The 24,176-nt window shown below is 44.3% G+C and overlaps 1 protein-coding gene across 1 annotated transcript in view; it reads left to right on the forward strand.

Annotated features, from left to right (window-relative positions):
- Positions 1-4,267: 4,267 nt before the first annotated feature.
- HTRA1 (HtrA serine peptidase 1) overlaps positions 4,268-24,176 on the forward strand; it is a 34,485-nt gene continuing 14,576 nt past the window's right edge. The window contains exons 1-3 of the mRNA XM_074875470.1: positions 4,268-4,814; positions 21,495-21,594; positions 21,922-22,126. Coding sequence (XP_074731571.1) covers positions 4,340-4,814; positions 21,495-21,594; positions 21,922-22,126 — 780 coding nt within the window. The 5' untranslated portion in view covers positions 4,268-4,339. The remainder of the gene's footprint in view (positions 4,815-21,494; positions 21,595-21,921; positions 22,127-24,176) is intronic.

Genomic DNA, 24,176 nt, shown 5'->3' on the forward strand with positions numbered 1-24,176 from the left:
TGCCATCAAGGAAAAAACCATGTGTACACAAATACATATTTTAATTGTTCAGATTGGCAGTTGTTCCTTGGGGCAGTTGCTTGGTTTCCTTCGAGGCTTTACAAAAGACGCCCTGGTGGTTCATTTATTTTGTAAATTATGCCAACAGCTCTGCCTGTCAAGCACCAGGGCTGAATTCACATCTGGAAAAGAACATGTAGTTTTAAACTCCCCGGTCTGCAGCTGTTCCATTGCAAAGTAATGGCATCTTTTCTGTATATAGCAGTGAACCCATCATATGGTTTTAAAGTGCTGCTTTTTTTAATTAAAAAAGTAAATATTTGTTTAACAAAATGGGGAATTCCTACACCTTGAAGTCCTGGGGAATAGGGGTGTTGTATTCTGGCCAAAAGTATTTAGGACAGCATAAATTTACCCATAGAAAACCTGGGAGAAAGCCATTAATGAATGAAGCAAAATGATCACGCTAACGCAGTCATAATAAACCTTCAAAAGCTTTCTGCAAAGCCCAAGCTCTAAGTTTCCTCAGAATATAGGTGTTCTGGTCACCTCAAACTTTCCCCATCCTCTTTTCTGGCCAGGACCCTTCTAGCCCCAGACTATAAAGTTAACCCCTTCCTCTCCTGCCAAGTGTACTCTTTTTTCATCCTTTACTTGCTCCTCTCTTCCCATTCTCACCCTTTCCACATGTGCCCTTACTCCAGAGCCACCTCCCTGGCCCATTTGCAGCACCAAGGTAAAAAAGGTACCACTGGGAGTAGCAGCTCTTAACACATTTTGCTGCTTTTGGAAACTGATATTTCAAAGGCAGTAAGTAATACATCTTTGGTAACGTGACAGCATCTTCATGGGCATCCAGGGAAACTTGCTATATCCATGAAAACTGCCTTTCATTGGTAACACAAAGCACAGCGTCACACTGCAGGAAAGGCCGACCTCTTCTGTCCTGGCCCCTACGCAGAGCAAGGTGAGGCTGCATGCCGGGGCAAATTCTGGATCCCTGACAGCAGTATCCAAACTTTTTTCATACCTTTTAGAAGAATTTATAGCATGTGATCTCTAGATGGAGCCTCCTGTCATTCATTGAGTTCTGTTTGAAAAGTAGGAGATTAAATATTTTACTAGTAAGTCTCTCAAGTATTTTTCGACCACATATTCAGCCTCTCCGAGTGTTGATAAATGTCTGCTAGCTTGGATAGCTGTTCTGTGGGAAACGTTATGATGGGGGAAAAATAATAATCTCTGGGTTTATAGTGCCTTTCAGTTATAAGGCACTTCTGCACAGGTTAGATGGGCAATTAACAAATATATTTGTCAGTAAACTGACTTGTTAAACCCCTAAAGACTCATCCCAGTTATTCTGGAAAGTGAGATGTTTATTTTCAGCTGTGTGTGCACCCATGTGAAACCTATAAAATTCATATAAAAAATATTTTAATATTCAGATTAGCATTCACATCTTTACCTCGTTTAAGAAACAAAAACCGTAATAGCAGAAGGTCCTCCATATTAGTCCACTTACTTGGAAGTGAACTGCTAATCAATGGTTTTCACATAGGACCTTGGGATGTATTTCCTTTGCAGTGTTTATCAACAAATGTATGTCCCTTTTCTGTGCTATTTATTTTTAAAAAATATTGGCTAGTGTATTACAGGTCTTTATTAGTCTGTAAAAGAGCTTGAAACTGATAGTGCTGGCTGAATTGTGGAAAAAAACCCCATACATCAAGGGAAAGATAAATATACTCAACTGATGTTTCAAACTTTTGTGTGAGAACACTATAAACTTGCAGTAGTTCTTGAAGTAGTTAAATATTTCGCCTAAGATTTGCAAACTTTATAAGTTGAACAGTTAAGTAAATACTTTATACTTTCATTGATTAATTACTTCTTTCCTGAGGCAAGGATGCATTCACTTTACTTTGGTTTTGAACTAGGGGATTGACTTACTGAATTATAACTATTCCAAGGAGGTTTCTGTCAATGGGGCTTTTGTTAATGTATTTTGAGCCTCCGTTCATGCTTTGCCTTTGCTGATATCAAAGGATACCAAGCTAAAAAAGACAAAACATCCACGGAGAGAGGGTGGCTGAACAAGGAGCTTTCCCACTGCATGCAATTTTTCTCCTACCTACAGAGATAAGGCTCCTGTGGCTTCAAGCAGTAAGTTATCTGACGAAGGCAATGCGATAGAAAACCAGATAGCCCTTCTGGGCAGGGCAGGACTAAACCCCACAGTCATTCACTGGTCTTTGAATACTTTGCTCCTGCTTCCAAATAGGAGCTTCAAAGATCTTTTCTAAACCTGTATTTCTTTTTTTTTTCTCACTAAAAAATGTCTTTCCTTAAAGACCTGTGTTTATTTAAAAGTAAAGGGAAAAAACCAAAACAATCCCAAAACAACCCCCAGAGCTTATTAAAAGTAGCCAATAAGTAATGAATAAACAATTAATAATTTGGAAACATTTACTATGATATCTATCCATGTTATATGTTTACATATATACATACACAAAAAAAATATTTAAACTTACAAACACTTTCAAACTTTTTTCTTAAGACTTTTTAGCACTGTAATGATTTTAATACTAAGGAAGTTTTGCTGTGAATTGTTCCAGATTACCACTTTACTATTTTGATCATGCGTGATATCAAGTAATTCTGAAATTCTGTCTCTTTTTGCACAGTGCAGAAGTTACTGGAAAACAGCAGGTGTAAGGGGTTCGTATTGGAGCTTTTATTGGGAACGTTGGTGCCGACGTGGTTTCCCACCTTCAGGTACTAACCAAGCAATTAAGTAAGTTTTGCATATTTGTGGCTTTGTGATCACAGTTTGATAAGATTTTATATTGTTTCCTGGAACAATTAGATTTGAATTCTGACACTTGGGATGCTGCTTCCACCTGCTCAGGCAGCTGGTTGTTTAAGATTATTCCATTTTTCATAGGAGAAAAGACTATATTCTTCTGTATAATGCAGTTGCTGGCGTTCTCCATTTCTTACTCGCAGCTCATCTAACAGCTAATAGCATTTCATCTTGCCTAATGGTTTGTAAAGTTCATTAGGTCCTTGGTTATCAGGTGGCCAATCAAGATACACTTAAATAATTACATATTGGTAGTCTGTTCAAAAGTTTAATCGGCTTATAATTAAAAAAATGGCTGTGCTCCATTTCCAGCTATTAGTTCTTGTTATACCTTTCCCTGCCAGCTTTGGAAATGATGTCTTTTCCCTCGGAAGGTACTTGTGTGTAATTAAGTTGCCTTTCAAACCACCTTGTATGTGCTAAAAGAGCATATGGTGCAGAGGCCTCTACCCGCCGGTTCTGGCGGTTGCACAGCTGCCAGATAAATTGGATCAGCCCGCTTGTGGGATGACGGAAAACTGCTCCTTTTTCTTATTATTTCTTTCGGATTAACCTTCTGCTAATTGCTAGTATCCCGGGAGCTGTTTCTCCCCTGCCCGCTGCTTTTGGGTACCAATTCTCGGGGAGCACCGGCCCTTCCCGGCGGGATGCCCGACAGCCCCCCACGTTTGCCTGCACCCCTTCTCTCTTTCTAGTCGGGGCCCAGCTGGTGGCCCTGCCCTCCGTATCAGATAGAAATGTAAATCCACGTTGCCTTTCCCCTAATTCTTTAAGTGGGGAAGAGCGTCCAACTCCACACACCCCCCCCCCCATCCCCCCTCGCTGGCAGGAGCATGTTATTACCCTTTCAAGGCCAAGTTTAACAGCTCCGTGCGGTAACGGACCATTTAAGTTTGCTCAAAAAAAACAAGTCGGAGGGGAGGCGAGGATGTTACTGCCCGGGGGAAGCGGGAAGGGGGGTTGTTACTGCCCGGGGAGAAGGGATGTTGCTGTCCCGGGAAAGGAGGTGTTACTGGCCAGAAAGGGGGGGTGTTACTGCCCGGGGGAGGCGGGGAGGGGGGGTGTGTTACTGCCCTGGGAAGAGGGGTGCTACTGCCCCGGGAGAGGGGATGTTCCTGCCTTGGGAAGGGGGATGTTACTGCCCGAGGGAGGCGGATGGCGGGGGGGTGGTGGTGGTGGTGTTACTGCCCGGGAAGCGGTGTATTACTGTCGAGGGGGGGAGAGGGAAGTGGGGGGGTGTTACTGGCCCGGGAAGAGGGGATGTGGCTGCCCGGGAGGGGGGATGTTACTGCTCGGGAAGGCTGGAAGAGGGGTGTTGCTGCCCGGGGAAGGCGGGAGGGGGGGGCCGTGCCCGCCGCCGCTCCGCCCCGCCGCCCTCCCCGTCCTCTCCGCCGCTTAAAGCCGGCGGGCCGCGCAGCCGGGCGCACGCCTCGCCGCCGGCCCCACACCTCGCCTCGCCTCTCCGCCGCCGCGATGCCGCTGTGGGGCTGGAGCCCGCTGCTGCTGCTACTGCTGCTGGCGGCCTTGCTGCCTCCCCCCGCCTCCTCCTCCTCCTCCTCGCCGCCTCCCTCGTGCCCGGAGCGCTGCGATCGGTCGCGGTGCCCGCCGCTGCCCGCCTCCTGCCCCGGCGGGGCCGTGCTGGACGGCTGCGGCTGCTGCCGCCTTTGCGGGGCGGAGGAGGGCGAGCCCTGCGGTGGGAACGGCGGCCCGCCGTGCGGTGAGGGGCTCCAGTGCGTCGTGCCCCCCGGCAGCGGCGGCGTCCCCGCCTCGGCTACCGTGCGGAAGCGGGCGGCGAGCGGGCGCTGCCTCTGCTCCAGCAGCGAGCCCGTCTGCGGCAGCGACGGCCTCACCTACGCCAGCCCCTGCCAGCTGCGGGCCGCCAGCCGCCGCGCCGAGCGGCTCCGCCAGCCGCCCGTCATCGCCATCCAGCGCGGAGCCTGCGGGCAGGGTAAGGGCAGCCCCCGCGGAGGGGGAGAGGGACGGGGGGGCCGCCCGACGGGCGCTGCAGAGCCGAGACCCCGCGGGACCCACCCGACTTGGGGGGGGTCCCGTCTCTCCGGCTGGGTGGCCGCAGGCAGGCGGAGAGGAGCCCCCCCCCGCCGATCGGCCCGGCCCGCCCCGTCGGGGCTGGTGGTTGGCATCACGGGGACAGGAGCCAAGGAAAGGGCTGGGCTTGGCTCCGCTTTGGTTTTCCCGTTCAGTGAGAAACTAGAGCAAGAATGCAGCGATTCTCTTCGTCGGCCAAGCGGCGGGGGGCGGGGGGGGAAGAGCCCCGCAGCCAGCTTTAAACATCCCCTCCCTTCCCTCCCCCCCACCCCGAGAGTGATGCCGGGCTCCAAACGGGGGGAACTGGCCGTGAACTCCAGAAGCTGGCACGGACGGAGAGTCCGGCTGTGCGGCTTCTCCAAAGTTTGGAGAAATACTTGAGCGCGCTCCCATCCAGGCGCTTTGTCACAAAGAAACGCCTTGGGAAATAAAGCTAAGAATGCAGAAACTCGTAAAATCCGGTGGCAGCAAGTGAATGTGACGTGTCGGCAGGGCAGGCAGCTGGCTGCCGTTGCCCGTTGTAGCAGATGCGCTCTGATTATTAATAATAGATTTGCTACAGAAGGGGGGTGCTGCGTGTTGAGCTGACTTTAGGGGGTTTGGTTTGATGGTGGTGGTGGTTTGGTTTGAGTTTTTTTTGTCTTTGAGGATGGGCGTGGCCGTCGAGAAGTAACAATATAGTATTTTTCCTTAAGCTTTATTATTATTTAGTTGCTGGGTTATGGAACTAAGCAGCCCGGTGAAGTGCTGGAGCAGTGATGGGTGCGGGGTGTGACACAGCAAGGCAAAACCCTGCTGGCGGGGGTAAACAGGGGATGATGACCTTTATGAGATGCAGCCCCCCGTACAGGCTGGCTTAAACCTCATAGGCTAAGGCTGCATATTTCTCTCAAGCCATTCAGCCACATTTAGGGGGTAATATGTAAAAATTAGCATGAATTAAGCCTTTATTCCTGACATGGTAGTCACCTTTCAGTAAGTCACTGCTGTTTCACTGAGGATTGATTCTTTCAGTATAGATTGTACCACTTCTGCACTTCTTTATTTAAAAGCAAATCTTTTTTTTCATTTAGATTTAGCCATCATCTCTCCAGCAGAAGAATATTGTGATGTGTAGTGACTATACGTTCAGCTTGGGCAAAATACCGATCCTGCGTTGCAGATCGAACTTACAACTTTGGTATCAACACAATCAATTTTTTGTACCGCCAGTTTTCCCCTCAAAGCTGCGTTGTGCTCTGTGGAACATTGCTGGCATTTACAGACACGGGAGACAATTAAAGCTTTCACGCTACAGTTTCCTGATGTCCAGTATAATATAATGCCTTGTGATTTTTATTCTCAATTCCTGAAGCCAATATTGTTTTCTCAGTCTTTTCTGCTTTGCAGAATTCGGGCTGTGTTGGAGCTGGACAGTAATCCATGCCTCCGGTAGTCTGTACAGAAAATGCACAGGCTGGGATAGAACTTGTATAGGAGAACTCCACTGTAGGAGCTACATTGTGTGTAGGTCCAGACAATCATTTTGCCCTGTTGCACCTCTGGTTGGAGCGATGCTTATTTTCTGTATCACTAGGGACAAAAGGAAGGTGCTAGAGAAGCTGACCATAGCACATGTTTATCCCTAGACCAGAGCAAACCTTGCTGCAAGCAAAGCTTTTTTTTCATATGTAAAGAACCTAAAATAAAAAGAAGTGGAGAGCAGGCTGTAAAGGCTGTTCCCTGGAGGCAGATTGAACCACTGTTTTGAAAAGCTGTTGCCTAGTATGTGACTCCTTAACGTTGTTAATTTTATTTTGAGTTCATTTTCAGGAGTTCTTTTGCTACCTAGAGTTAACTTTGCTAATACATTTTCATGCTTTCATAGTAACGTAACTATATAAATAATTTGATGAATACAGTGCAGTGACCCAGGGAAACGAGGGAATGGGGATGCAGAGAAACAGTTTGGAAAACACTTTTTACTGTTGTTTTTAAGTTTCACATCACTTTAGTAGCTGGTCATGTACAATAGTGTGTATATTGCATAAAATCAAGCAAAACTTTCTGTCTTTCTCCATTTTCATCATCTACAGTCCACTCCCGGTGCCACTTTTGTCTTTCAGTGATTCTCAGCATCTGTTCGCATACTGGCCGTGTTTGAGAGGACACAGGAGAGGCAGGGGAAGGTTGCTCTGGGTCTGTGTTTTTCTATGGGGAATGTTTTCCTATGCAAAATGGGAATTGTGAGTCTTAAAAAACCTCAAGAAAAATTTCACAAGCCTCAGAGCTTACTCTAGTCTCAGCCCTATAAACACCGCTGTGGGGACGGATGGCACCGAGGTGCCGAGCAGGTCTCCTGCACCGTAGCAATGTGCTCTGGGGTGCAGGATCAGGCACGCAGAAAGGGCAAAACAGGCTCTGTCTGGAGAAGCGCCAGGCGCAGCGAGAGGAGAGGGGAAAGCCCAGCTGGGGCTTTTTAGCCAGCATCGATTAAACTAGTACAGTGGGCACACAGGATGGGAGTGGGGCTGAAGCGTGCCCTGCCTGGGCTCTCCTCTGTTAAAGCCAGGCAAGGCAGGTGATGAGCAGGGTGGCCCACCAACCCATTTTGTTAGCAGTGTGTCCCTTTCCAGCCCTTTCCAGAAGTCCCTTCTTGCAGTGTGGCCTTGGGTAACCAGTGGTACCCCCCCAGCAGCCTCCCCAGGGTGCCCAGGGCAGATCTTCCTTCTGCCTCCCGCAGATGATTTAGCCCTGCTTTTCCTATCAAGACCGCTGGCAGACGAGTGCTTGCAGCACCCGCAAGCCATTTCTGCACCAGCCTGGCCAGGGCTGCTGACCTGCAGCTTTCACGAAAGAAATCTTCACTTTCCGTAAAGGACATGAGAGATGTTGGAAGAGGGCGTTCAGGCCTGCAAAGCACGTGCTGGTGCAGCACAGCATGATGGAAATGTAAAGGCTCAAGAAAGAAGGTGAACACCCTCTGAGGAGAAACCATGACTGTGTAAAGACCATCCCACACGTGGGAGCGAGAGCTGTGCAGTGAGTCCACAATGTTCTGGCTGATGAGGTTCAATGTGCTGGGAGGATGTTTTCATTTTTCTTCTGCAAATATGTTTTTGGTGCTCTTGAATCCCTCCCGCTGGGCTTGGGATGTTTAACACACAACTTAAACCAGTCTTACTTCCCCTCCTCACATCTCGCAGCAAATGCTGGCAGGTGTGTTAGGACAGCGTGCCCATCTCTCCATGTTGTGCTCTTCACACTGTAAAATACAAACCAACCTGGATTTGTCCTTTCACCTTTAAACAGAGTAAGAAAAAGAAAGTTCCTCATCGCTGCTCTCAGTTCCTAACGTTCCTCTGCCCCTTTTTGAACTGGGTTTTATGTGTTCATAGTTTTGTTAGATTGACTGTGTCTAGTGTGGTGCCTCAGTAACCTCGGCAGTCCTCAGCACGCTAACATCTGTCACAGGTGTGCTCATACCATGGTGTCGTATCTGGAGTCTGATGTGAGCTCCTCTGGTTTAGATTAAGCAGGTCATTACTGATTGCTGTGGGGTAAGGCAGAGATGAGTTTAGGGATAACTCAGTTCTAGAAGCACCTTTTTGTATCACTAACAGACCCAGGCTTTGCTATTTCTCTTCACCACATTATCATTTCATAATTCCAGAGATGGGGGGGTGGGGAATCCATCGCTCAATCTCAGTTTCTTTCAAAATGGCTGACTCTGTATTTTGAAATGCACTAGGCGAAACTGCATCCAAGTGCCTCTCTGTAATTATCTGGCAGGAGGAAAGGACCTCCGTGGTCAATAAACCATTTGTCATTAATTGAGTCCTTTAAAACCAGCATAAGGATGAGATCCGTGCGGCAGAGGATGGGAAAGAGCAGTAGAGGGACCTGCCTGAATTCCTTTGCCTATAGTAGGGGTAGGGCTAAGGGGCTGGTGGTGCTGAGCATGGAGGAATGAATAATCAGGGCAGGAAGAGAAACTCAGCTGAGAAATCTGGGAAGGTCAGGAACTGAGCCAGATACTTATCAAGAGGAAAGTTGATATTGTTGTTATGAACTAGGCTTTCAGCTGTTTCCCAAAAGATAATAACAGGCACGTGATGGTTGTTGCGCTGAAGAAATGTTGGGAGACCTTCGCAGGTTACTTGGCATGTGTCGAGTCTATTAAAAACGACCTGGGAGGACCAGGAGTTAAGGAACTGGATGCACAAATGAGCGCTCCAGTGCCGTTAATTTTTTTAGCTGCCTTCATCTCCCTCAGTTGTTGTGTTTGGGTGGTCTGAAAGTCATTATCTTCAGACTTTCCTCAGTCTCTTTTGCAGCAGCAGGAGAAGGGGAGGGAGGGATGGAAGAGGCAGCTGAAGGCAATGGAAATAAATAGCAACATATTTCCAGAAGAGGACCAATTCCCAAGTGTGGGATTAAAAAGCTTTTCCAAAGCCAAGTATTCAGCTCTGCAAGGAGGGAACTGTAAGAAGTGGTTTGTCTGAAGAAGCTCACCTTTTCCCCTTTCCGCATCTAGGTTTCCTTCCCGGGGAGCCGGCAGTAATTCTGTGGTCTCTAGACTTCAAACACTCAAGTCAGTAAATACAGATTTGGAAGCAGGAAAGATTCAATCCTTTCATCTTCTGGGCTTTGAAATTTAAAGGTACCTGTGGACTGGACAGGAATACTTAAAGCCATGAGTAAGCAGCAGGAGTCTTATTAAATAGAGCCTGGATGTGACAGAGGCAGCATATCCTGAGGAGCTAAAGGAAAGACTCTGCCGTCCAAGAAATAGGAGAAGCTGGAAAATATTTTTCAAATGTGAATTTACGTGTGCTTCGAGTGAAAGAAAGCAACTTTAGAAATAGAAACCGGGGTACTGTGGAATTTAACTTTTGTTGTAAATAAAGTCATTCCTCACTCCCATAAACTGCTGGGGCCTCTAGGATCACTGGCTGGACTTGGCAGTAAGTCCCACAGTTTGTAACTGGGCCCAAGTGAATATCTAGTATTATTTTGGAGGCTGTGTTCAGGATGTAGGAAAAAAAAAAAAAAAAGACTTTATTTTGCCTCTGGATACAGGTCATTGTGATTCACAGATTGGTTTGCCTGCCTCAGAGAGGAGAATACAACTAAAAATTCTCAACTCCCTTATATCAAAGGGCTATAAAATAATGCAATTGATCTTATACAAACTGGTGATGTTCACCTTGCATCTGTAGGTAACAAGGAGACTTGAAATATCTTATGCTTGTAAGACAGGACACAGGTAACTAGTTATTTTACAGTTTAGTGAATTGAGAAGATCTTGGCTACCATATTTGAGTGAGTGGAGGTGAATTAGGCGGCCAGACAGAGTGGCTCTTTAATTTCTGGGTTAATACCAGATACTCTGGTGCACTGATAAGACGAAGCACAAGGCTGGAAGCCAGCTGGGTTTTGTAATTTGTTAGGAGTGCTCTGCCAGGAGCCTGTTTCTGGAGACAAAAATGTGTGCGTGTGTATGCACACACACTGCAAAAAAATACCTGCGTGTGTGTAATGTGTGAGTAGATCTGCTAGCCTCTGGTTTTATGGCATGCTAACTCTGCGGGCTGGCACCAGGACGGTGTCTGGTCCTGTTGGTGCACCAGTGCTGGGGCTGTGCTGAGTGTCATGGCATAACTGTGCTATGGGCACCCCGTTACAGTTTTCTGTGTTACTGGTTCACGAAACCTTGTTCTTGTGTCTGTCAATTTTTCCTGTCGAATTCTATGAGGGTTTCTCAGTCTTTCCATTTCCCTGCTGTAGTAAATCTGCCTTTTTGGTGAGATGGGATAGGCGTATATGCAGTGAATAGTTCCTGTATCCAGTTTTACAGGCTTGTTACTAGAAATATTGATGAGGTGGAGCTCAGCAAATTAAAAAAAACACTTCATGTTTCTGATAGCAATCGGATTTGCACATATTTTTCCTGACAAACAACTGACGGATAAAATAATGCATATTAACTCTAGTAACCATGCATAAAAATTATCCAGTGGTCTAAAATTTGGAATAGTTGATATAGCAGAGCATTAGGAGAAACTCGCAACGTTCTTCCAGAGGCCAGTGTTGTTACGCCATTTTACAGATAGCGAATCTAGGGCAGAGCAAGATAAAGAGCTCTGCTCAAGGTCAGCCAGTTAATGCCAGTATCAGAGCTGAGAGCAAACTGAGGTTTTATGAGTCCCTGCTCATTCTTCTGCCCTTTGCCAGCATTGCCGTTCCATTTTCCATTACTTTTCTTTTCCATTACTCTATTCCTTAAACTTGCAGACTGCAGTTTTGGCTTCATTCTGCAAACAGCATCGATGATCTGTCAATCTGCATCTGCAGAAAGTAATTTTGGAGAAGGAAAGAAGTGGGTGGACCAAGCACTGCTAAGGAAGAGAAACCCAAACAACTCTCTCCCCTCCCACCATCCCACCCCCAGAATAAACACAACCCCCCAGGAATCTCATACTTCAACATTTGTGGTGGTAAGGGGATGATTCATTACTTTTTCCAGGACAACATATGCACTGTTTGGTATGTCTGCCCATTCCTATCAGAGATCTGTATGTTGACCTTCATTTATAAAGGTAAAGCTTGGCTAACTCTTGTTTTCTTTTGTTTTCAGACAGTAAAAGTGGGCAAGCAGGAAACCACTTATAAAATATGAAAAATATTCAGATCATCCGTAAAATAAAGCAGAATAGATGTGCAGATAAAAAAGCCACTATGTAAATACTTAATGTTGATAGGGGAGCAGTGAATATAATAATTAGAACTATAAATATCATAAAAATATGCATATTTGAGAGTGTGAAATAGAAACCTGTCTTCTTTTAACCTTTCAGGAGAGCCTACACGTGCAGTGGAGCAGGGCGCTGTGTGACAGTGGCTGTCTCGCCAGTGGCAGTGCCACCTCCTTTCTGTAATGCTTAAAGTAAGATGGCAGAAATACCGGCTGCATTACTCCAAACACTCCTTGATTTCTGATGTCTACATTAAACCAAATCTGGATGGTCTTAGAGTTGATTCTTAAGACACATGTAGAAAATACTGCCAGAGGCTGAGGGATTTGTTCAATATGTAGATATTGTGGCTTTTGCAATACAGTTATGCTGGATTTATGTGTTTTACAATTATGAAGCCCCAGAGTAGGAGGGGGATGTGTTTTATTACTGGTTTGAGGTTTCTTCTATAGATTTGATCTTTCTGTGTATCATCTCTGTGTCACTGTAAGAAGAATCCTGCCACAGCCACGTGGTGAAATCAGTGCCTTCTCCCACTGCAGAGAAGCAGCATCTTAGGAGGCTTTTTTTAGACTTGCTTCTTAAGATGCTTTTTTTAGGCTTGCATCTTAAGATGCTTTTTTTAGGTTTCTTGTTAGAGGAAAAAAAATGTTTAAAAAGCATGAAAACAAGAACTTACTTCTATTCCCTTGTGTCTTCATACCAGGGTTCCTGGAAGTTGAAACTAAGTCTCTCTTAAGCAGGGATTTCTTCTAAAGATGTAGTGGGAAAGTTTCGCACATACTTAAAATGAGACCTTAATGGTTTCATAATGTTAAGAGGAATTTTCAAGATTGGACAGCTGCTGGTTACACATAGGATATAGGAATTACCACATCGTTGTTACTTAATAGGCGTTTTGAGGTTGTTTAGCTGATTCTCTGACTGTGATGAGTGGAGCTGGGAGGTAGAGTAGGGTGATGACCTGAGTTGGAAGGGACGTAAACTGAGTGGAGCTGGAAAAAGGAGAGGAGAAATTATTCCTGACTCATCTGTTATATTTTCAGCCTTCTGCAGAGAAGAGAATACCATGTCTGCTTTAACCTGTTGACTGAAATATTCTTTTCATCTGTCTGCAGGAAATCAGGCAGACTCTTTTCCATAACTACCTGCCTTACACTTCTTAATGTTTCCAGTTCAGACAGGACTGCTGTTAATGATGTTTTCGAGCTCAGCACTCTTTGCCCTTGTCCTGAATTGCTCTTCACCATTTTTTTTTGCATGTCTGAGCATCTGCCTGCACCTTGCCTTCCCTCCTCATCCCCGGACAGGCCAGTGCACCCGTGCAGGGCATTGCAAGCGCGGGGAGCGCTGCTGGCATGGCCACCCGGAGCTGTGAATCTTTGCCAGCGGGCTGCTGAGTTGCAATTAATTTGTCATCTCTGATGAGCCCAGGCTCGGCATTGTATTAATATGGCAATGCTGCGCCGGGAACAGCGTGTTCCTCCTCGCAGGGCTGCGTTCCGCCGGCCCGGGGCTCCAGCCTGGCTGTTTATGCAGAAGTTGGGTTTCCTCCCACCTCACCGCTGGTGTTTACAGAAGGAATTGGAGTTTCCTGTTGTGTTAGATGGAGCTGTTGCTCCGCTCTGGATGCCTGCCCTCCCTGCTCAGCCTCATCAGCTTGAAAGTCTATTGCTTTTGCTCACTACTACTATAATTGTGAGACTGACTTTTTGCAGGGACAGCCAGTGCACTTGGCTTATAGAAGAATTTCTGGCATTTCTGAGAGTTTTTTATATACGTTTTTTCTCCCTGTGAGGTTCTACAAGGGTTGCTAAAGCCCAAGACTATTCATAGAATCATAGAATGGTTTGGGTTGGAAGGGACCTTAAGGCCCATCTAGTCCCATCCCCCTGCCACAGGCAGGGACACCTTCCACTAGCCCAGGTTGCCCAAAGCCCCGTCCAACCTGGCCTTGAACCCTTCCAGGGAGGGGGCAGCCACAGCTTCTCTGGGCAACCTGTGCCAGGGACTCACCACCCTCACTCGGAAGAGTTTATTCTTTAATCTAAATCTGCCCTCTGTTAGTTTAAAACCATGACCCCTCATGCTATCCCTACACCCCTGATCAAGAGTCCCTCCCCCCTTTCCTGTAGCCCCTTTAAGTCCTGGGAGGCCGCTCTAAGGTCTCCCCAGAGCCTTCTCTTCTCCAGGCTGAACACCCCCAACTCTCTCAGAGTTGAGATTCCCGTGAGATGAAATGGGGGTTATGCCCATTTTAAAGATAAATCTAAGACACCGAGGATTCAAATTACTTTTCACAAGTTGTGTAGTGACTGAGTAACATGGCTTAAACCAAGATGCACATCCTGGGTGTTCCTCCTTTTGCACAACATTCCAACCATTTGACATCTATCTAGAAATTCAGTAGTTGAGTTGCAATAGAAGTATCCGGTTCATTTGCTGCTTATTCTGCCTTGTAGACAAGTGGTAGGAACAGTTCCTGTTCGGCTAAAATTTTAAGTTTTGTGTCTGAAGTTATAGAAACCTGCTGCAAGAAAGCTGTAGGCACATTGCCCAAGGACATTGCCCATTGACTGTTTTCAGTGGCAAGAAAGTTCTGAATTACATTGGGACTGGATGCCAAAGAGATCTGTTTCATACAAAGAGAGAAGCTGGACCAGAGAGGTTGGACCAAAGTTCTCGGAAGACTCTGTACTTCACAATTTAATTATCTTCAAATACTTTTATTTTTTTCTGTTTTCTTGTTTTATAAATGCAGAAGAGCTCTCTATGTGGTGTTCTCTTCGTGTAGCCTGGTCATTCATGTGTTACCAATATCTGCTCTTACTTATTCATACATTTACATTTTAATAACTTGCCTTCTTAATCTCTGGTCAGAGTAAACGTTAATTTGTGTCCAGTAGCTGGGAGTAGGGTGCACGCAGAGACTGAGCTATCCAGTGCATCGCAGCAGCCTCTGCACCACCAGCAGGAACATCCTGTTGCTTGGTGGGCTTTGTCTACTCTTTCACACCCTTTTCCATGAAAAGCAATAAAGTCAGCTTTTGTTCTTGGGAATATCAATTAAAACGTGCAATTTACCTTCAATTGTGTACTCAAACGTGCAGTGTTATATGAGTGACCAGACACTGGTCTGAAAACTGGTTTTTGTGTTATTAATTTGAGAGCAGTTTTGTTCTACAAATTTTGTATAGATTCCCTATTTTGTTTAGCTTGGCAGCTTTGTTTTTGGTTTGTTTAAAATCAGTGATTAAAATTAATGGTTTCAGGATTTTGGATTAGCAGGGAAAATACAGCTTTCAGCCTGTTACTTGCAAGATCTCTGGTGCATGTGACAGAGTCCTTGTTAAAGGTTACCAAGAAAGAACTGATCATCTAAATATTATGATGATGAAAATGGACTTTATTTTCCCTTTGCAAGTTTGCATTCATGCCAAAAAGTGATTTTGCTTAAATCCTCACTTTAATCTTGCAGTGGTTCTTGCTGTGGGAAGTATTTTAAGTGAATACCAGATTTGTGCAGTTTACTGTTCGCTAGAGTAAAACACTTGAAATCTCTCCATTATTTAGCGCTGTGAAAATATTTTTGCTTTTAGGGCTGTCACAGTTAATACAGATATAATTCTCAGAAATCTGCGAAGTGTCTTTTAGTTTCTCCTTGGATTATACAGGGGAAAAAATAACTGAGGTAATAGTAGCCTTATTAGCAAGGTGCTGTGGTTTAGACCTCTCAAAATTCCCTCCACTGATCTGAAAGTTGTTCTTAAGCGAATTGTCAACGATACGTACAATGTTGTTTCTTATTTTCTTAGTGTTTTCATTGCGTAATATCCTTTTTTCGGTGTATTACACAATTTATCCTTGAATAGGAAGTGGAATATTTAGGCTTGCAGTTTTATGTAATTTCAAAAAAAAACATGGCAGCAGATTCCCATACATCAATTTTTCCTTGTGTCTCTCCAGCGGAGCTTGCTGATACCACCATTTTCAGTGTGAGCTAAGCACATTTGCTGGAGTTTTTGTTTCCATAGTAGCGTCAGAGGTTTTAACGTTTCCCTATATGACATGAATGGGAGTTTGTACAAACACCAGCGGTTGGAGTTTTATTTGGGAGGGTGGAAGCTCTCCAAGCAAAACTTTACAGTCTTGTGGTTTGTGTTAGCAGTCACCGGTTCTGCCAGCCCAGAGGTTTCGTGAGTGCTTAAGCCCTTCTGGTTTCATCCTTCAGAGAAACACAGTCCTAAGCGGTTCTTTCAGACCCTCAGTGTGTGTATGCACCTGGGATTGTGTATCTGAATATAACATAAAGTAAGCAGTGAGTACAGGAGGAAGTAATCATCTATTTTTCAACAACCTGGGTAGCTTAAGACATTTAGTTAGCCCATGAACTTCAGCAGGTTGCAGTGGCTCAGCTCATACTCTGTGTTACTGGGCAAGGATTTCATAGACACGCTTCTGATCATCATGGAGTTAACAGGAAAAGATAGATCAACCATAGATCCCTGGATCCAAGCCCCATTTTCTTCCACTGGCACCAGCCTGATGTTAGCAGACCGTGAGACCTCACTAGCTGAGGTGGTAACACTGGGTCTGATGAACGGGGCGGGGGTGAAACAGCCCTCCCAGCTGAGCACGCTGCTGCTCAGGTGCAAGTACAAAGCAAACCCAAAGGATATTTTAATTTGGTTCCCCTGGAAGGACAGGGGCGTTGCACTTTTCCGATATGAAGCATCTTCAATGATGAACCTGGAGATGGTGCTCCACCCTCCCTGCAATTTGCATATGAGCAGCCTTTTAAATATGAGCAGTTATAAAATTACAAATACTGATAGTTGCAGTTGTCTTGGATGATTACTGTTTCATGGGAAGTTGGGTTTTTCTGAATCTTAATGGGAATGGAAGTTTCTTACTGTTTTTAAAGAAATTAAAGGCTTGATTTCAGGCTGAATCTTGAGCTTTTTGACATTGGACATGGGCTTGCTCGTGTTTGCTGGGCTGTGCCTTTTTTTTCCCCCCTTCCTGTATCTGAGACAAAAAAGTCCCATAGAATGAAATAATTGTGTTCGGTTCTAACTTCAGATGGTGGAAAGCAGACAGGGAAGTGTTGGGGGTGCATTAGGACAGGTTGGCTGCGCTGGATGCAGTCGGGAAGCAGGGGAGAGCAGGCAGTGAGCTGAGCTGGTGCTGCTGGGTGAGAGCAGAGCCCCCCTTGTTTGAAAGGGGGGGAAACACATGAAAACTGGGTGGAGAAAAGATCCATTTCTGACTGCGATGTGCCTAAAGCTTTGTGTGAAGATCTGTTCTCATGAGAGGTGGACCTATGTTGAGAGAAGATCTTCCAGACCAGCAGTTCTCACAAGATCTTCCAGCACAGCAGTTCTCACAACTGAAGGGGAGAGGTTACTTTTATGAGATTTCTATCTCCAAAGCATCTTTACAGTTTAGCTCAAAATATTACCAAAAGCAGCATGTATGACTTGTAAGCATTAAAGCATCAATGCCACTTTGAGCAAGGACCTAATCAGAACCTAGATCTTAATATGCTTTTTGGCTCATCTTTATGAAACCAAATTATTTCAGTTGTTTACAGCCTGGTGTGCTTTTTTTCCATGGCTTAGTATTCTGTCTTGCCTCCTAGCAGTTTGTTTACTGATATTAACCCTATTAATGTCAGTTGGCAGAGATTTTCCTTTTCATTTGAGGGCGGACAGCCAGCACACCTTTGAAGTCCTTGAAGAATTAGTTGCCTTGGGTATTTTTCAAGCTGTAACCTGTTTATGTTTTTTAAGTCAGTTTTTGATCATTAAATGAATTCACAACAATCATCTTTATAATGTCATTAATAAAGGTTTCTTCACCATGCTCATGGGCATTCAGGGCATTGTGCAGTAGTTCAATAAAAACATTACAAAACACAATAATCACAGCATATAAATAGAAAGAGGAACAGTCTGCAAAGATCTGAACATCAAAGCCTGAAGGTATTTAGGAACTAGAGCTTTATTCAAGCCCACCTCTCAATGATTAAAAAAAACCCCACGACAAAACTAAAAAAAAACCCCCAAAAAGCTCCAACCCCAAAACCAAAAAAATAATGAAATGACTCTACTAAGAACAAAACTCCAGAAGGGTGTGGTTTAAAGAAAAAAGAAAAAGGCCAGAAGATTGGGGAAACAATTCTCGTGAATTCAACACTGGTTACAGCAAAGAAAGTAGTTTTGAACTGAGAAAACTACATTTTGGGGACCAATTTAAGCATGGAATTAAAGAGCTGGCCACCTGCTTGTGGGGTACCTGTTAGTCAGGATGGACTTTGTGGTTAGATGTGGGTAGAATACACAGGCAGTGGGGATTACATAGTCAAAACAATATCATCAATCAAAACAAAGCTACTGCTTTTTTCTTGCTTAATAATCAAGCAAAGTCCATTAAACCACTGCAGAGTCTCCGTCTCTTTAAACCTGAAAACCTGGAGGATGTTGCATGATACCCATTCCATTCTTAAAACTATTTTCTACTAAGACCCTGAACTATCAGTACAGCTGGAAATTGCATGTGAGAGAGAGAAGAGGAAAGTATCTCCTGAGAAGTTCTGAATTTCACCTGCCGTCTTCTGCAGTGGCTGGTGAAGGCTGGAAACTACCCTATGGTGGCTGAGGAATGAGCATCTGCTCATATTAGGTTTGTATTATTGGTGGGTTTGTGACAATTTAGGCTTCTATGTAGTAGCCTGTGCCTACTGGTGATTCAAATCTAAGATAAAATTTTACATGGTAGTGGTTGCTTGTGAGAAAGATCAGTGCTCCTTTCAGCTCTCATGCATTGCTCAGGAATCCCAAAGAGCAATTAGCGATGGTGAGCATTAAGTATTTACATAATGGGCAAATGGTATGCATGCAGACGTGTCTATTTTTGGTCTCGATTTTTTTCCCCCATGATACTTTTCCTCAGTGATAGAAGAAATTTTCAACATGTTAATACTTTTACTATAGCCTTCAGGTTTTATGTTGTCACATAACGGTAAAGATCCGGTGATAGGGGTTTTTTTTGTTAGCATTTATCAATGAATTTATCTGAATGGTACTTTGACTTCTGTTTATTTGCTTAAAAAGGTATGTTTTCCATTTAAATTGGCAGTCGTTCAAGAGCTGTTGCAAAACTGTGTTACACAATGCAAGAATTCCTAATACATAAGCAATAGGCAGGCGTGGCAAGTTGTTGTAAGCTTTTTAGGTCAGTATGCCATGGATCAGTATTTATTATCTAACTTTTTCAGAGTATGAAATTTTGACCTTTTAATTGTGCGGTTTAGTTTGGGACGATGCAAGGAGGCAGATTATATGGAAAACACTGTCAGTTCTGAAATCTGGGCATTTGTAGCCTCCGACTCAAAGTGAAGGCAGCTCTCTGAGATGAAGTGTTAGTAGTCTCACCATGTACAGCTTAGGCATCCTTTCTCTTCTTGAATAGCTAAACGCAAAAAAAAGATTGAAGGCATAAAAAAAGCTGTGTGTTTTCCTGTGCAGTTCCCTCATCTGTGGGAGCTCTCTTTTTCAAGGGCAGGACATGACCTTTGAATGTCTACAGCATTGTAACTGAGATGAAATCATTTTATAAGCAGTGATCAAAAAGCATATTGATGGCTACAGTAGTGCCCTGTGGCGTTATATCCCAACATCACGTTAATCCAATCTGATAATCTGTCAAAGCTCCTATTTAATGCGAATGAATGCTTCCAAATGGCAGTTCTCATTCTCCTACTGGATTTTCAAAACTCTCCTGTTATAGTTGTCAGCTTTATAGCGATGATATGGTTCCTTTGATACCTAATATTTCTAATAGAGAACATAAATCCTTTTAAATTGATGTTTGTCAATCAGCAAGCCTTTATGCCTTTCTGACATAAAAGTCTTAAGGACAACAGTTTATGTGTAAATGAGACACAGAATACTTTTGAAGAAAACAGTAGGTGAGGACACAAGTTTCCTGATCAACATTCCTGCTTCATGAAGCAGATTAACGGCTGAACTGTGGTCTGAAACCGCAGAGTGGATTATGTGGTTACTGCTGTGGCTGCTGTTCATGACTGATTGCGTTTAAAAGCCCTTGAGATGTTTCACAGGGTATAAATGAGAAAAAAGCATGCTCTTGAGTGATCAGATAGTGTTTGGGTGGAGCATCTACTCCTCTCATGAGGGCAGTGTAAGGTAGTTGGCATTGGTAAGTCACCTGAAACCCCTTGTTCACCCTGAATAAAACCAATGTCTGGTTAGTATTAAAAGCAGCAGTGTTTTGTTCCCAAATCATTCCTCTGAATCTCCTGCCCTGGGTTTTTGCCTCCAGTGTGTACTTAAAAATTTGCATGGTTTTTCAGTGTGGTTTTCCGATAGTGAAGGTCATTCAGGTATCCATACTGGGATGATTTTATAGGACAGTCCTGTGTCTCCTACAGATCTGCAAATAAATCGTCCTGTTACACCATCACAGGCACTTACAGCATCCACAAGCTGCTTACTGCTTTAATCTCCGGATGGATTTAGAAGCCAAATGGCAAGGACGGATGGGAGCAGCACAGCACATTAATACTCATCTGAAAGTCAATCATGGATTTGGCTTCTGCCTTTATAACGCAAAATAATATGCATCAGATAAAACGGGAAGACTAATGAAAACAAAGGGTGTTTCTCGCCTCTAGGGAAATACAAAGTAACTCTTTGGGGTTTTCCAACTGCTTAGTTGCTCTCAATTTGAAAAAAAAAGTTTTGCCCCTGAACTACTTGAGAAGGGAAAGCTGTGTCAGAGTTGTGAGTTTTTTCCAGAAATTCTTAGACATCTGATGGTGCAGACAGGTTTTCTGATGTCTACAATAGGAGTTTGGTATCCAGTTGCTTTTGAAAATCCCACTGACCTCTTGAATACTCAGTGACCATGAGCTTTTGTGTTACAGCACTGCCCAGGAATGCAGAGCTTTGGGGTCCCATTGTTTTTCGTGTGCGTATCTATTTTATAGCCTTGAGGGTGGTTCAGTAACTCCGGAGTCCATGGGATCCACTCCTCCGTGGAGCTGATGGACGGCGGGCGAGCGCAGTGGGAAGGATGCCTTGAGTGTGGTTGTGTAGAGCATATGTTACATGCCTCCACGTTTCGGTGCCAGGCAGAGGCTGGTGGTTGGAGCTGTGTGGGGACACTGGTGGGAGAGGCAGCACAAACCTCGTACCCCAGCTGAAGGTTCACAGCAGCTGCTGTAGGCTCGCACCGGGGTTAGGACCTTGTTGTCCTCGGCATTTTACAAATGCAGCAGCATGAGACTTCAAAAATCACCAAGCAGGCGTATTTTGGCAGAGGAACAGAGCCCGTTTGTTTAATCTGAGAAGAACCCTACAAGCTAAATAGACCATCCAGAAAAGAAAAGAGGTGAGAGCAGTAGCGGAGGCAGCTAAATTCAAGACGCCTTTCACGAAGGAAAGAGCGGGGCAGTGCAGACAGGGACTAAACCCCCTGGTCCTCCAGTGCCTCATCCCTGGGGCCACCAGCAGCGGGGTGTGCTGAACTGGGGGCTGCGGCTACAGCCACGCTGGAGCAGCGGGTCTGCTGCCCCATGACCCGATTACGTGTGCTTGAAACAAGAAGGTTTCATGGATCCGTTTGTCCCGATGATAAAGTGTGCTGCCTCTTCTGTGCAAAGAGGCTAAAGGGAAATCTGGGGGCAAGGGTTATGCTGCAGATGACTTTTAAGGAGGGGAAAGTTATCCACATGGAGCTTTTTTTAATTCAGGTGTTTTGCAATGACCCTTCCCCTGTCACTTGAAGGACTCATGACATGTTTTGTGTTTCTATTTCAGGCCAAGAACATCCTAATAGCCTGCGGCACAAATACAACTTTATTGCAGATGTGGTGGAGAAGATCGCTCCTGCTGTGGTTCACATTGAATTATTTCGCAAGTAAACAAGATGCCCAGTTTTGATTTTTGTATTCTTGAAAACAGCTGCCAGTGTGCCAGAAATGTTGATTGATGCTATGTAATGGCAAAGAGGTTGTTGAGATGATAAATATTTGTCATGCTTAAGAATTAAAGGGAATTTAATAGTCTTGGGGAAAAAAAAAGTTGAACTAATGCATGTGTCTTATCTTGTTAATGATAGTAAGTAACAGCAGATATCCTAAAGCATTAAAACCCATCAGACTCTTCTTGGCTGTGTGTTATTTGGAGTGATTTGTGATCTTTCAACTTTTTGCAGTGATAAATGTTTATTTCCCATGTCTTTTAGACTTCCTTATTCGAAGAGGGAGATTCCTGTTGCCAGTGGTTCAGGGTTCATTGTCTCAGAAGACGGACTGATAGTGACAAACGCCCATGTCGTCACCAACAAAAACCGGGTGAAGGTGGAGCTGAAGAACGGTGAAACATACGAAGCTAAAATTAAAGATGTTGATGAAAAAGCTGACATTGCACTAATTAAAATAGATTCTCAGGTGGGTTGTGAAAGCAAGACACATTTTATTCCTCTTAATTTAGTATCCTCCTTTCCAAAAGCTATTGCTAATTCTCATGTTTGAAGGAAAGGCTAGTCGTTTAGTGGTCTGAGTTACAGAGAATATTTGAGCTGGGTGGATACACATTTTTAAAAGCCAAGTTTGTGGTTGGTAGTGGTTAAGTTTATCACCTCTCAGTGTAGTGCCAGCGAGTACGTAGCACTTCTGTATGCATCCTCAAAATGAAAAACAACAACATGGTTTGCTGGCTGGTTTACACACACATTGACTAATATAACTCTCCCTCTGAGAAGAAATGGGGGTGTTCCCATGTTGCTGGTAGAGGGATGTATTAGTCTTTCTTGTGTGCCTGTACTGAAGTCACAAATTGCTTTTAGAGGATGCATTTGTCCCTCTGAAGGGCTGTACCACGCTGATGTGGATACTAAAATGGAATATATTTTAGGAAGCATCTTGAATGTGCAAATTAAAGCCAGCTTGGAAAGGTGCTCTTGCAGTGCAAGTGGTTTTCTGAACAAATGGGAATGCAACTTCCCATCCATAGTCTTCCTCCATATCAAACATACGTCTGTCAGCATTATTCTGCCTCTTGAAACAGGAGGAAAGCTGCCATGCGGTTCTGCACGTCAGCAGCATAGCACAAGTGGAATATTGTGTCGAAATAGTGTGTAACGTAGATGCAATTAGATGCGTGTGATTGCTTGGGGTGCTGCTCATATTGGTTTCCCTGGTTTGGACTGTTAATGACCTCCAAATTTAACGGGCAAGAACGTTTCATTTGAAACACATGACTCAAAAATGTGTAGATCTTGCAGTGTTGTTTTACTTCAGACCTATTCCCCAGTGAGGTCAAAAGTGTTTGTGCCAGAATTCATGACTAAATCAGACGTCTTGGATGACCCAAGTTATGAAGTGCTCCTGCTGCTCCCTTGCGACCTTTGTCATTTAAAAGCTCGCTCTTTTTTTCTTATTTAAAAGCTTCTTAACAGCAACATGGCAGAAAACCATAACAATACCAAGAATTTTTTTTGCCGTTTTGTTTTTTCCTCTGTTTTCCTGAAGTAACCTATTTATACATTTACCAATGACTTATTTTCTCATTTTTGTATTAAAATAAGCAAAAGCAGATCTGCAGTAACAAAGCAAAGGGAAAGATCCCCAGGATGAGAACTGGCTGCATTAGGCTGAGTAGGATATGGCAGGGTGTGAAGGGCAGTGGAAAAGTGATTTAAAATTGGAAGCACAACATGGTGGGGAAAGTAGACCAGAAAACGGTGGCAAGAAGGGGAGGACTTCAAGCAATGGGAAGGTGAGCTTCAGAGAAGAGAGAAGCTGGTGAGTCAAAGAGAGGAAACATTGAACTGATGTGACAGATCGTTTTGAGGACTTAAGAAGCAGGCAGACATAGAGGTTTTTGTTATTTGATACCCTAAAGAAATGGCTCCAAAATTTCCCTGCTTAAGCTGCTTGCGGGAAGGGAGAACCTGGAAGACTGGAAGCAGCTTGGAAAAAAGAGAACCACAGCCAGATGAGTTGCCTGTAGTGGAAACCACTGCTAAACAGGACTGGAACTGGTGATTCTAGTTATGACTTGCAAGATGGCAGAGACTCTTCTTTTTTAAAAATTACTGCTGTATAATTAAAGGATAGTCATCTTCTTCCATCAGTTTAATTTTTGAACATAGTTGTGACCCTGTTTTGCAAATGGCACATCAGCATTGCAACCTAATTCATTTATATATATTTGCAAATTCTTTAAGGCAGGAAGCTTTTTCTGTCTTAGAACTATTTAGAGCCAAACAGCTACATACTTCTTTTTTTGGAGGTGGAGAGGGGAGGGATTGTTCCATTAATATTCAGGTGGCTATGAGAAAAAGGGTTGGTTTTAATAAAATTTTGGGAAGTATCTCAGTGCCTGGAGGCTGAGCTCTTGCAGAAGGAGGTGAGCAGGCTCCCGCTGTCTTCCTCAGGTATTGTTAACTTAGCACATCCATCTGGGTAGCAGGACATCAAATTTCATGTTTCTGCT

The sequence above is a fragment of the Strix uralensis genome, chromosome 7 (assembly GCF_047716275.1).
Source record: "Strix uralensis isolate ZFMK-TIS-50842 chromosome 7, bStrUra1, whole genome shotgun sequence".
NCBI classification, from domain to species: Eukaryota; Metazoa; Chordata; class Aves; order Strigiformes; family Strigidae; genus Strix; species Strix uralensis.